Source organism: Macaca fascicularis, chromosome 2, assembly GCF_037993035.2.
Source record: "Macaca fascicularis isolate 582-1 chromosome 2, T2T-MFA8v1.1".
In the NCBI taxonomy this organism is placed as follows: Eukaryota; Metazoa; Chordata; class Mammalia; order Primates; family Cercopithecidae; genus Macaca; species Macaca fascicularis.
The window spans coordinates 188,691,481-188,705,103 of NC_088376.1; the positions used below are offsets into that span (position 1 = coordinate 188,691,481).

Genomic DNA, 13,623 nt, shown 5'->3' on the forward strand with positions numbered 1-13,623 from the left:
AAGGAAGTTCATTTCTGGCTTTCTTTTCTTCCCCCCTCCAAAAACAGGTATCTATTATTCTGTTTCTGTAAAGATATAGGATTATTGCTATTTTGATAACCTATGCCATACTTAATTGAAAATTTTAAAATCTTTGAATTTGTTCTTTGGATCAGTTGGAATATATTTCCTGATAAACTACTAAACCATTATTAGCACAATCTCAGTTGCAAAGCATATTCCACTTAGCAAAAAAAATTTACTAAGTAAAGCCAAGGATGATAAAGCTTATAAGCTACAGTTTTATTCATATAAACAATTTAGTTTGTGAATAGCTTTTGCTACCTAGAAGCATTTGATTGCTTTAGTTGTATTCTATAAGTGAACTGCTCCAGGCTGTTCACAGGTTATACATATTACGGGAATTCTAGTCTTCGTCTGGCATTTATAAAAGCACTTAATTTTAAACTTGCAGAAAACATGGTACTTAAATAATTTTAAATATTATAAATTTGCCTCCCTCAATACAAAAGTAAATCAAACTACATTTCTTTCTAGTGTTGTTTCTATGCATAGTTTTATATTTGAAGTCAGTTACATACAATATCATGTATACTATAAAATATGCATTTTACACATAAAGGCACATGAGAGTATCTTTTAAATAAATAAAAACATATCTGTTGACCAATAGCTTTAACACAAGACAGACATCAAATCCTCTAACATTGTATGGTGAAATGCTATTTGTAGCTGCATTTAAAATCACAACTTTCTTTCCCACATACATAAAAACTTGCAGGGAGAAAAAAGTTTTGTGTGTAAAGTAACAAAAAAATGCATTATTTTAATCTACTCATTTAAACTGTTTTTCAATAATCATATTTAAAAATCTTTACCTATTTTATTACCCAAAGGAAATCATTTAAATCTACCAAATGAAAAGAGAAACAGAATGTTGACATAAATTATTTTATTGTGTGAAAATGTCAAAATTCAGAATTAAGAATAAAAATATAACATATAACAAAATAGGCATTTAATTGTTAAAATACACCTGGATTTACAAAACATATTTTAAAATGTTTTTAAAACGCTTAAGGAATAAATATTATTTTTTTGAGAGAGCTATATAAAATGTGAATTCTATATATTTAATTTCAAAATCATTTATTTTTATTAAATGAAGTTAGTAGCTACACTATAGTAAACACAGATAGAAAACAAAAAGTTTAAAAACATGTATACTCCCGAGATAAATATTAAAAAGATGGCAAAAGAACGAGTTTAGTTTTAAAATTGAGTAAATGTTACAAAAAGCTGTGCAATTTTCCCTTTAAAATCCTTTTCAAAATTTACATTCTGTCTTTTCTTATTGCTTTTTATCACATTTCAGCCACCTCTCAAATTCAGGTTGTTATGAATTTTAGATCTGAAGTCAAATGCTTTTAACTCACTCAGTGTGCTTGGTAAGTCCGATGTACAAACTCCAAGAATATATACAATGCTGACTGGAGTACAGGTGACCTAATTGTTAAAATTCGGTGAGTTAAAAAATGTGAATAAAATCTCATGTTCTGAAGTAAAATTTTTAAAGTAAATATATTAAACGACAAAAAATGTACTTAATGTTATTATCAGATACTAGTATATGTCTGTTGTGTCAGTACAAGTTACCAAAAGCACCAATCTTAACAAGGTGATGTAAAAATCATTCTGTTTATACTATTTTCACTGGGATATAAAGGTTTGTTTTCAATTAAATGTAACATTATGAATCTGTTATTCAAAATATACATCTAGAAGTCTGTCTAAATGCCAAATACAGAATCTTATGGATGCCATTCTTAAGTGCAAGAGAAGTGCTATCATCTTAAATTAAGAAATTATTTTGGAATTATTTATTTATAAAAGTAATTTTGGGCCAACATTTTTATTCTCGTTACTTTAGTACACAAGCTGTTTCCCAGTTGTGAAACAGAAGTCTTTGGACCTGCAGTAGGTTTTCCAGTCTTTCTGCCTTTAATTTCATAGTTTAATTTCAAGGCATGAAAGAATTAGAATTACCTAAAAGAGTTACTGCAGCTTCTGATGGAACAAGGGAGTATAGGGAGCACCTTGATCTCTGAAAGTGTCTAACCTTTAAAATAGGACTTTATTGAGACTTTTAACAGTATCTCACAGAATATATTTTAATTAATTTCAAAAACATTTAGGTACAAAAAGTATTTCCAGTCTCTCTCACTGAGTACTGTTTTCAAATCATATAATTGGTAGAATAAAGATCTGAGAATCTATTTCAAAAATATATTATTTTTAAATTAGGTCAAATTATGACTTACACTTAAAGAACAATGCTATTACAAAACATACCTCAAGCCATATAAATATATCCTGTTTGTATAGTTCATGTCTGAAAGTAAATCAACTCTATTTTCCAGACACAATTTAAACAAATCATCTATAAAAAAAGGGTGTATAATCAATATCATAGTAATTAAAATTTTTAAAGATTTAAAAAAATATAAAAATAGTTTTAAAATTGTGGTTATAAATTCCTAGAAGTCCCCCTTCTATGTGCATGTATCTTACAAAAAATACTTAATATCTAGAAATACAGGCTATTGAACAAATAGTAAAGAAAGTGCTGAGTTCACTGGCTCTTTTTCTAAAGTTTTCCTTCAGAAGTATCCTCATGAGTGGGGATGTATAAACCAGAGTCAACAGTAAATCTTGCTAATTTGGTCCAAATGCTGATTTTATGTACTGGTCATTGTGCTTCCTTTATTTTTTAACCATGAAGAACACAAATAATTATCAAGTCAGGTCCTTGAGTATTAATCTTCTCACTAAAATCATTATGGTTATCTTGCCCCGGTCATCAATATACAACATGTTTCTTCTTCTGAGAAAGAAGAATGTCCCACTTCACCTTGCTGATATTAAGAGAACTCCTCCATACGTCTTGTTTATGAGATCACATCATGAGCATCACCATTAGGTCGCTGTGGCACAGCCAAGGGAGGCAGCGGCTTCCCATAGAAATCTAAGAAAAGAAAAAAAACCAAATGCACCAAACAGTTATGGAAAATCAAGATTTTTGACACAGTTCATTATTTTTTAGACATTTAGACATTTTAGACATTTCCAAAGAGATAAGCTTACAGAATCTTGGCATGCCTCTCTAAAGCAGACTTCCTTTTCTCTCATGCATTTTAAATCTTAAGAGACGGTACCAACGTTCCATCCTGTTGAGCCAAATTATACTCTATTCCTTTTGCTTTCAATCCACACATGAATTAGTCATATATTACTTATTATAATGGTTAAAACATTCCTTGCTTATGTTTTACTTTCCAATCCAATTTCCATTCCTTACTTCTTACTTTGACTACTGCAATAGCCCCCAAATTTGGATTCTTACCCCAAATATAGCCACTATCAAGTTTGTACTTTACATTGCAACAAAAAATACTTTCCTAAGCACCAAATCTAATAATAGCATTTTCCCTTTTAAAAATAAAAGCATTTCTTGAAAAGTTATAGCAAGTTCAGACATCTTACCATATATATGAAGCCTTCACAATCTGGCCCTAAGCCATAACTCCACTTTCAACACTGTAATTTCATATTTTCTCTTTCTTACCCACTCAATGCACATACACCTAATCTCCTATCACTGGCAACTTCATGTTATTCTCCAACTAAACAATATTCTGTCCTGCCTCTCCACCTTGAAATAGTCTGTTTCTTCTGATTACTGACTCTTCTCGTTCTTTGAATACCTCATTATAATGCCACTTCCCCTAACTGCCCATGCACACAGTACTCCTACTGTGCATAGTACTCTAACTGTACACCACAGAACTCATTGTCATATATTCTACAGTAAGCTGAAGAATTGTCCTCTCTATACAGTAGGATCCTCACAAAGGCAGAATGTACATCTTATTCATCTTGTGATTACCAATGTTTTAACAAACAACAAAATACTTGTATGTTAAATGAGTTCAATAACAGAAAAAATATGTCATATGAAAAATTGATATTTTTTCTTCATATGTATATGTGTGTACATATAAATATACACACTAACATTACCTAGTTTTCTGACAACATAGTGAATATTTACATTGACAATGTATCTGATGTACATGAGTTCACTAACAGTTGTATAATAAAAAAGAAAGAAATCTTCTGTAGTCAATATAAACATCATGATGTAAAGTCAGTAAACTAAACAGATATATGAAAGTTCACTGAAAATACCATTTCACTAATTCTGCTATAGTCTAAGGACAAACTTTTCTGTCTTTAAAAAAAAAAAAAAAAAAAAAAAAACAACGAATTTTCACTAACAATTATCAAGAAATATTTCATTATTGACCTAAATAGAATTCTGGGGGAAAAAAGCAAATAGCATATTTATATTTATGTACTTTTTAAATAAAAATATTTAAACTGGTTTGATATAACTTCAAATTATATGGTAATGCTTTTCTAAAGATTAAACTTCTGAGTTTTTTCCTAGTAAGTGAAACCAAGTTCTAGACTAGGTAAATACAGAGCCATCAAAAAACGAATTGGATGTTCTTAACAAACAAGTTTATTCAGCTACAATTATCTATAATTCTTTTGCATTCTAGAAATATTTTACTGAAGAGACCTAGATGATGGTCTGAATCAGAACTTCTCCCTGTTTTATAAGGCAGTTCTCTACTTCTCCTAAACATCCTTCCTCTAGTTTTTGCATCCTAGAATTCTAATGCCATAAACTAGCTAGACTATAGCATGTTAGTTATATTCAAAGAAAATTGTTCAACAAAAATGTTAGTAACTTTCTACTTAGTCAAACTTTATTAGGTTTACTGATTCGATCTCTGATTTTATAAACTGTGTTGATCTTCACTTTAATATTCAGCGCTGGTTGTCTTATTAGGAGTAGAGAGAAAAAATGATGTGGCATTATCACTGAGTATATTGAGCATATACAGAAAACTACAGCTTTTTAACACTTAAGTTACAATTGTAAGGTCTCATAGTTAAATTATTTTAAAACCTTTCCTTTTTATAACTCCTTGTATAAATATATCATGGATAATAAACACAAGCTATGATTCTTTTCACCTCTGTATTCTAAGGTAAACACCAAATCAAATGATATAGATGTAAAGCACACTTAAGAATAAAAAATTAAATAAAATGAAAAAAAAGTATAATGAAAAAGGATGGCTGTGGATTTGACAGGCTTCCAAAACTAAAACATAAGTTTGTTGAAGTTATCAGGTTAAAGAAAAGTTAATGTAACATGTACAGATGATATCTGAAAACCAATCCTTTTGCATTACCATTATGACGTGTTTCACCAAGAGGCTCAAGTTTTGGAAGTCTAGTGACTTTAGGGGTTCCCCAGCCAACTAAAGAAAAAGAAAAACATTTTAAAAACACTGTTAAACAAGGCTTCTTTAGGTCTGTTGAGAGGATCCCTCCCTGGAAAGGAAGCATATGTAACATTCAATGTCAATTCAAATATATTGAATGACACTATGGAAAGCCAGAAACCCATTTTAAATGGCTTCTACATTTTAAAATGTAATTATAGGCTGCTAACATCTGCTTTAACTTTTCAATAACTTTTAATACAAAATAAAAGCACCTTCACCACTATCAAAAACAAACTCATGATATCATTCTAACTCTAGGCAGAAACTAAATATTTTCTTAATAAATTGAATACTGGAAATGAGTCGATAAGAGATTCTTAAAATGTTACCAAATAATTTCTAAAGCCTTGCAGCAGGGATATAAGGGCACTATACACATATTTCTCTAGTCATTACATATTTATTGACCACCTATAGTAGGTGAGGCACTAAGCTTAGTGCTGAAAAGTTACTCACAATTATTGTGAAAGTTAAGTCCTAGTGTTTTATATGCATTACTCCATTTAATCCTCGTAACAACTTAGGACATGGGTATGTATATTGAAAATATATTAGAAAAAATTAATACATCTTGGTTTCAAATGTTAAGTTTCAGGATGAAAGGTCCAATTTTTTATTTTTATTTTTTTCTGAGATGGAGTCTCACCCGTGTCATCCAGGCTGGAGTGCAATGGCATGATCTTGGCTCACTGCAACTTCCGCGTCCCAGGTTCAAGTGATTCTCCTGCCCCAGCCTCCTGAGTAGATGGGATTACAGGCACGTGCTACTACGCCCAGCTAATTTTTTTGTGTGTGTGTATCTTTAGTAAAGATGAGGTTTCACCATGTTGGCCAGGCTGATCTCAAACTCTTGACCTGGTGATAAGCCTGCCTTGGCCTTAAAAAGTGCTGGGATTACAGGCATGAGCCACTGCGCCGCGCCAGTCCAATGTTTTAAAAGCTCATGTTAGTCATCCATCATGAAACTTAAATTAACATGTGGGTACTGATATTTCAAACAGAACTTGAACATATTCTAGGAAATATTGGGTATGATTTTCTTACTAGTTTTTACTTATTTTTTTCTTCATAAAACTTTTTTTATTCAAAAAAGCAATGGACATTTTTGTTAGCACATTTTGTCCAAATTAGAGTAAAAGATTCTTCTTCACAAATACACAAGATAACGAATATGCAGAATAAAAATGACAAGATTCCTTTTTTTCTCTATTGTTTAAAGCAATATTTCTAAATTCAGTATCGGTATCAATTCACTCACCAGGAGGAGGGGGTGGGGGTGGTGTTGGACTCTCAGGAGCACAGTCATCTATATTAAGTGGTTCTACCCGGTGGTTCCTTTTCATTCTTAGTTTCTTAGTTTTCTTTCTACCATTAGCTACAAGAATATAAACATGAAACTTCATATCTTTATGAAAAAGTGAACTTTTATAATAGAAAACAAAGAATACAACAAAAATATTGATATTATTAACAAAAAAACATCTTGACTTCAACTTTGGAAATTGTTACAATAATCAAATGTGTACTGGCATTTACTAAGAATATATTTTTTAAGTGATAACTTATTGAATGAATGAATGGCCAATGAATATGATACAAAGAGCCAAAATTCTACATTTGAATTTCTGAGAGGTTTTTCACAAAAAAAAAAGTCATATGAAACAAATATAATTGTCTAATTGTAAGAGTTTCCATGAAATTCATAATAATCTGGGAAAATAAGCTACTCATTACTGTGTCACTCAGTATATTTCATTTTTTTCAGTGGAATATGTAGAATGATTCTAGGTATAAATAGTCCAAAAATAATCCCTTGAAATGTGACATAAAAGGCCCTAAACAAATCTAAACATGTTACTTATTTAAAATAACCCCTACAAGGCTATGCACAGCAGCTCACACCTGTAATCCTAGCACTTTGGGAGGTTGAAGTAGGAGGAATGCGAGAGCCCAGGAGTTAAGAGAATGGTCTGGGCAACATAACTCTATGGAAAAAAATAAAAAGCATAGCTTTGTTTTCACGTGCCTGTAGTCCCAAGTATTCAGGTGGCTAAGGCAGAAGGATCATTTGGGCCCTGGAGTTCGAGGCTACAGTGAGCATGATTGTGACACTGCCATCCAGCTTGGGTGACAGAGTGAGACACTAGACACTATCTCAAAAAAAAAAAAATTAAATAAATAAGTAAATAAACAAATTAAATAACTCCTAAAGAAGGTAGGCCCAATACAATATAAACATGTAACCAAAGTCACATTAGAACTAGTAGAATTGAATGTGTTCTTTCTTAAAAAAATTATTTACATATTGTAACTTAAACACATATAAACACTTTAAGGAAATGTATGTTAATGTATAAATTTTAATAGGGTAAACTAGGATGACACAGTAGTTAACTAAATTTAGAACATCAGTGTTACTGCAATTTTTTTTTTCTCGCTCAGGTTGGAGTGTAGTGGTGCGATCTTGGCTCACTGCAACCTCCACCTCCCAGATTCAAGTGATTCTTGTGTCTCAGGCTCCAGAGTAGCTGGGATTGAAGGCGTGTGCCACTACACCCTGCTAATTTTTTTTTTTTTTTTTGTAGAGACGGGCTTTTGCCATGTTGCACAGACCGGTTTCAAACTCCTGACCCAGTGATGTGCACTCCTTGGCTTCCCAAAGTGCTGGGATTACAGGTGTAAGCCACCCTGCCCAGCCAATGTAACTGCAATATTTCAAAATTGCCGTGTGTGTGTGTGTGTGTGTGTGTGTGTGCATGCAATGTACTTTCTAAATGGGAATTATCTGTAACATAAAATATATACATTATCTGTGAAGCCTACAAAACAAAAAATACAATCACACTTAGAAACAAATTATTATTCTAAATAAATTAGTGTTGTTTGAAACATTTCACTTCATATAAAAACAAACAGGTCTTTGTACAATTAAAGTGGTAAGCCTAACAACTGGAAGAATAGATCCACAAGATGTGGAAGAATACAACCACCAAACGGTACTTTAGGGCAGGCAGTAGTTCAGGGTCATGGAAAAGCACAGGATGTGGATCAGATGATCTGGACCGGGGTCTCAGCTTACACAGACAGGATATATGATCTTAAGTTACTCAACCTCTTCAAGTCCCTGGTTTCTTCATTTATATAATGGAATACTATACCCCTGAGATTGCTATGTTACATAACAAAATATTATGTTGAATAATATAGCGCATCCAAAGGCATGTTTTAAAGTATAAAATATGTTAGTTATTATTACAGTTATATGATTTACTATCTGAGATCTCCCTGTGCTATATTTTCAAATCATTTGCCAAAATTACTTTGCTCTTTAACAAGCAGTAGAGAACTATTTAAAAACTTAGAGACCACCGTAATAGGTCTACTTCCTTTTCAACTCGGCTGACAGTTATATGGGTATAAATATGACTGCCCTAACTTCCCAATTGATAAAAAGTATAACTTTCAAATCTAATATTTTCATCCAGCAAAATATCCATGTTAGCTAATCTGTATCTCAGGAATTGAAATCTTATTTTCATAAGGCCGGTGACACTATAAAAATGTCTTATAAATAATGAAGCCATATTAATAACTAAAAATGTCAAGGAAGCAACAATCATAGGGCATCTCTCATGTGGCTGACACTGCTAGGAGTAGAGTTATTTTCTAAGTAACCCTAAAAGTCTTAAGAATAAAGACAATGTTTATCTGCATTTTAGAGATGAAGAAACTAAAGAATGTTATATAACTTAACATGTATCTAGTAGATAAGAGAGTCAAGATTCTATCCCAAGTTGTCTGATTCCAAATGCAGGCTATATCCCTACCATACCAAAAATAATGAATGTTCTGTTATATAACATAGCCAGTTAGAAAAAGAAAAGCAATTATGAGTTGAAGATTTTTTATATTAAAATAAGAGAAAAATGGCTACTTGACAAGACATTTTAAAAATGTTCTACCGATTATGTTTGCAACCTACAGCAACAGCCAGTCAATAAAGGAAATGATGCTGATGTAGCACTTATGAGCCTTAAAAAACAAACAAAAAAACCTTAAGATGTTAAATTTATTCCAAGAATTCTTGAGAGCTATGCTGTATCCCAAATTTATGAAAATAAAATTAAAAATGGAATTTTCTGCTAAAATCCTTATAAGTTACAAAGGACCACATTTTAAGCCATCATGGAAAAACATGTTAGGAACAAACTGGCTGAATAATAAAAGACCTTGAGAAAATCATGGTAAACATGGCATTGAAGACAGAAAAATATTGCAGTACTCGTTTATAAAAACAAACATAAAAAATGAGATGAAGTGTAATTTTTATTTATATATACATAAGATAATTACTTTAAATAACTAGATTACCTGATTCCAATGATGGCCGGTCTGTCTCATCTTCATTCTCTAACTGCTGTGTTAATGCCTCCTTATAATTTTCTACTAGTCCAAATTCATTATTTTTTTGGCCACTGTCATTAACCTGACCTTCTGTCTCTATTTGCTCATGCTCCATTTTATGTTTCAGGTGGCAGCCATCACTGTCTTTCTCCATTTTTTGCTTTTTTTTCTCTCTTTCAAGTTTTCTTTCATTCTAACAAAAAATAAAATACATTATCTTTACTATGATGGTTTTATCTAAGATAGTTTTAAGGGAGAAATCAAATGCCTTAACAGCATTCTGTAACTTCAAGGACACTGTGAGATTCCTATTTTAAAAATGATTTCATGAATACATCATTAAAAGATGCCAAATGTCAAATCTTCAGTAAACACAGAAAGTATAACGAAAGAAAACAAATATTACCAGTAATTCCACAAACTAGAGATGACTGCTATTCATCTTTATTATTCGGTATATAATCTGTTCAGTATATAATCACTAAGAGATGATTTTCTCTGCCAACCCCCACATGTACATATACACATCATGTACAGACATACATCACCCAGAAACATACATAAATGTATGTATCTATATATACATTTACAAATACATGTAGATTATGTATTTGATGTTTAAACAAAAAAGAAAGTTTTTATTGAAGAATATACATTTCTTTCCATGCCAATGAATATATGAAGTGCTCAGAACAGTGCCTTACACATAGTAAATGCTACATAAATATTAGCTACAATTATTTTCAATTATATTATTATGTTTAATGTTTATAGCATACCAATTCTATACCAATGAACAAATAATTTATTTCCAATTTTTCATTATTTTAAAAAATAGAATCATCCTAATAGCTTTTTTTTTTCTTTTTTTTTTTTTTTTTTAATTAAATTGCTAAGAGTAGAACTGTTGAGTCAGTGGGTAGGCAAATTTAAAAATGTCACACATAGTCACAAACTTCCCTTCAGAAAAACTGAATCAACGTACACCCCAGGCAAAGGGTTGGGACAGTGATTTTTTTCTACATCATATTCAATACCACATATCATGATTGACCTTTTACATCTCTGCCATATTAATACATATTTTTATCTTAGTGTTTAAGCTAAAATTTTTATTGCTAGCAAAAATGAACTATTACTGACTTTTTTTTTTCTTTTTTTTTGAGACGGAGTCTTGCTCTGTCGCCCAGGCTGGAGTGCAGTGGCGCGATCTCGGCTTACTCCGCCCCTCCAGGTTTAAGCAATTCTCTGCCTCAGTCTCTGGAGTAGCTGGGATTACAGGCACGTGCCACCACGCTCGGCTAATTTTTTGTATTTTTTAGTAGAGACGGGGTTTCACCATCTTGGCCAGGCTGGTCTTGAACTCCTGACCTCGTGATCCACCCACCTCGACCTCCCAAAGTGCTGGGATTACAAGCGTGAGCCACCACGCCCAGCCACTTATTGACATTTTAAATGTTTTTTTTAGGAAACTGTCTTTGGTAACCCAATGCCCACTTTTCTATTAGATTCTCATTATTTTCATAGTAATTTGTAAGAGTTATTTTGTGCATACGTGTCACTAGGACTAGTCACAGAGCCCCATGAGACTATGTGTTCTATTTTTCACTAGAGTTTCTTTCTTTTCATTTTTGCTTTTTAACTTTGTAGAATAGCTCTTTTAAAATTGGGTAATACAAGATCTATCTGCCTTTTTCCTTTATGATTTGGGGCTTGATTGTCCTGCTTTGAAATGTTTTCCTCCTCCAAGCACATATAAAGACTTAACTATATTATCTACTAGTAACTTGAAGACTTTCACTTTTTAAAACATATTTAAATTTTTGATACTTTTGGAATTTAACTGGGTATACAATATTCAATAATTTTCCTTTTTCTAAATGGTTAAGTTGTTCTATTATTCTTTTCTCTCAGATTTGAAATGTTATCTTTATCTTGCACTAAAATGCTCATACATAATTAGGTTTATTACTATTTGTTCCATTGATCTGTCTGTCTCTTCTAGAACCAATACCTTCCAATATCTCACCATTTTAATTATCCGCGGTAATAATCAAAAAAATGTTAGGTGCTTCTGTACCAAGAAACATGCTAAAAAAGTTTTGTGGGGAAAAAAAGAAAATCGGTATGTTTAAAAAAAAAAAAAATATATATATATATATATCTAATTTGTTTTTATTTCTTTACTGACCATCTTCTCAAAATTATTATAGTTTCAAAGCATAAGTGTATTTTCCCCATGCCACTTATTAATTTGAGAACTTCCTGTATGTGAAACACTATGTCGTACACCACTATTATTCACTTCTATACATTGTGGAAAACACGGTGCTGGGAGAAGCACTAGAGCCTTCTACATAATTTATACCCATGGTACTATAAAATAATTAGCCATTATTTATAAAGCAAGCCTTATTATACATCAGAATAACTGAGGTTTCAAAGTAAAAAGCACAACTTGACCTCTTCTCTCTCAATATTTTTAAAAGAACATAAAACAAAACTTGACAAATATAATATCTGATAGCATGGAGACAAAACAATAGCTCATGCTATTAAGATGGTCTTACTGTAATTAGAAAAGCACATATTTAGGGTAAATGCAATGAGGTTAATGAAAGATTGAATACAATTAAACCTCCTGGTATCCAAGCAACTTAAAAACAAATGTCTCATATTACCAACTATTTTGCAAAATAAAGCAATACCAAAACTATCCAATCATCTTCTTACCTGCGGAGCTGCCTCCCTCCTCAGTAGCAGCCCCAAGGAAATTTAAACAATCATCCACCTTTCCAGATGAGCACCTGTGTGGAAGGAGGCAGTGACAGGGGAAGAGGAATGGGGAATACACAGGCAGGACCAGGACATCAGCCTTAGGTTTAGGAAGCACTGCCTCAGAAGAGGCATGGCTGCCGCCAGCCATAAAAGCAGAGCCAATGCAAACTCTGGACATGAGCAGAAAATGAAAACAAAGACACAGATACACATACGCACACACATACAACCCCTTAACTTCTCCATAATTAAAATCTACAAATTAATGTTGGTAAAATTTCTGATTTAAAATGGAAATAAATGATGTTCAGATACAGGAGAATTTATTGCAGTTTCAAACATCCTTAAGTATCTTGGAAAAACAGAAAATTGTTTATGTACTCTAATGCATTCTAAATAAATATTACAAATGGGCAGTAACAGCAATACGGAAACAGAAAATGTAAGTAAGAGTAAATATATTATTACTATATGAAATAAATGACAAAATAGATTTATCAACACAGCAACTACAATAATTGCTACAGTCAACTTTTATTTATTGTCATTTAATTCTGAAGTCATATTCCCCCTTTTACACTAGATTCAAAGGTAATTTAAGAGTAAGACAAAGCAGTAAACCTTTCATCAGTCTCTTATCTCCAATTTCTTATAGAAATAATCTCTCTGAAGAAACACTTCTGTTTCCCTGCCTCCTTTCCCAACTTTCCACCTTCTTTTCCAAGTTCCAACTTATAACTTAAGATACAGAAATTCCATTTGCCATCATTCATACCTCAATGATTACAGATGCTATTGGCTGGAAAGGATTTGTTGGTTCTGGGTCCAATTCGGCCAGACTACCGGTTCCATCAAGTTCAGCCTGCTCTTGTTCATTTTGTTTTCTATTGTTCGAGGAAAAATAATTGAAATTACCTTTGAGAAAGGGCTGAATCATATTTAAGAAAACTGCAATAGGTATAAGGCTATTACATGTAGTAATGTAAATATCTAGACATGGTTTTCAATTAGTGAGAGC

At 32.0% G+C, this 13,623-nt stretch overlaps 1 protein-coding gene across 11 annotated transcripts in view; it reads right to left on the reverse strand.

Moving 5' to 3' along the window:
- Positions 1–937: 937 nt before the first annotated feature.
- ARL13B (ARF like GTPase 13B) overlaps positions 938–13,623 on the reverse strand; it is a 71,351-nt gene continuing 58,665 nt past the window's right edge. For 8 of the 11 annotated variants that reach the window (XM_005548383.3, XM_065539286.1, XM_045385331.2 and 5 more), the window contains 5 exons: positions 13,381–13,489; positions 9,795–10,020; positions 6,682–6,798; positions 5,328–5,396; positions 938–3,025 (listed from right to left, as the gene is read on the reverse strand). In XM_005548383.3, coding sequence (XP_005548440.1) covers positions 2,949–3,025; positions 5,328–5,396; positions 6,682–6,798; positions 9,795–10,020; positions 13,381–13,489 — 598 coding nt within the window. In that variant the 3' untranslated portion in view covers positions 938–2,948. Of the gene's footprint in view, positions 3,026–5,327; positions 5,397–6,681; positions 6,799–9,794; positions 10,021–12,560; positions 12,635–13,380; positions 13,490–13,623 lie in introns of all 11 variants that reach the window. The other 3 variants (XM_065539285.1, XM_045385328.2, XR_012431757.1) reach the window with 2 other exon arrangements.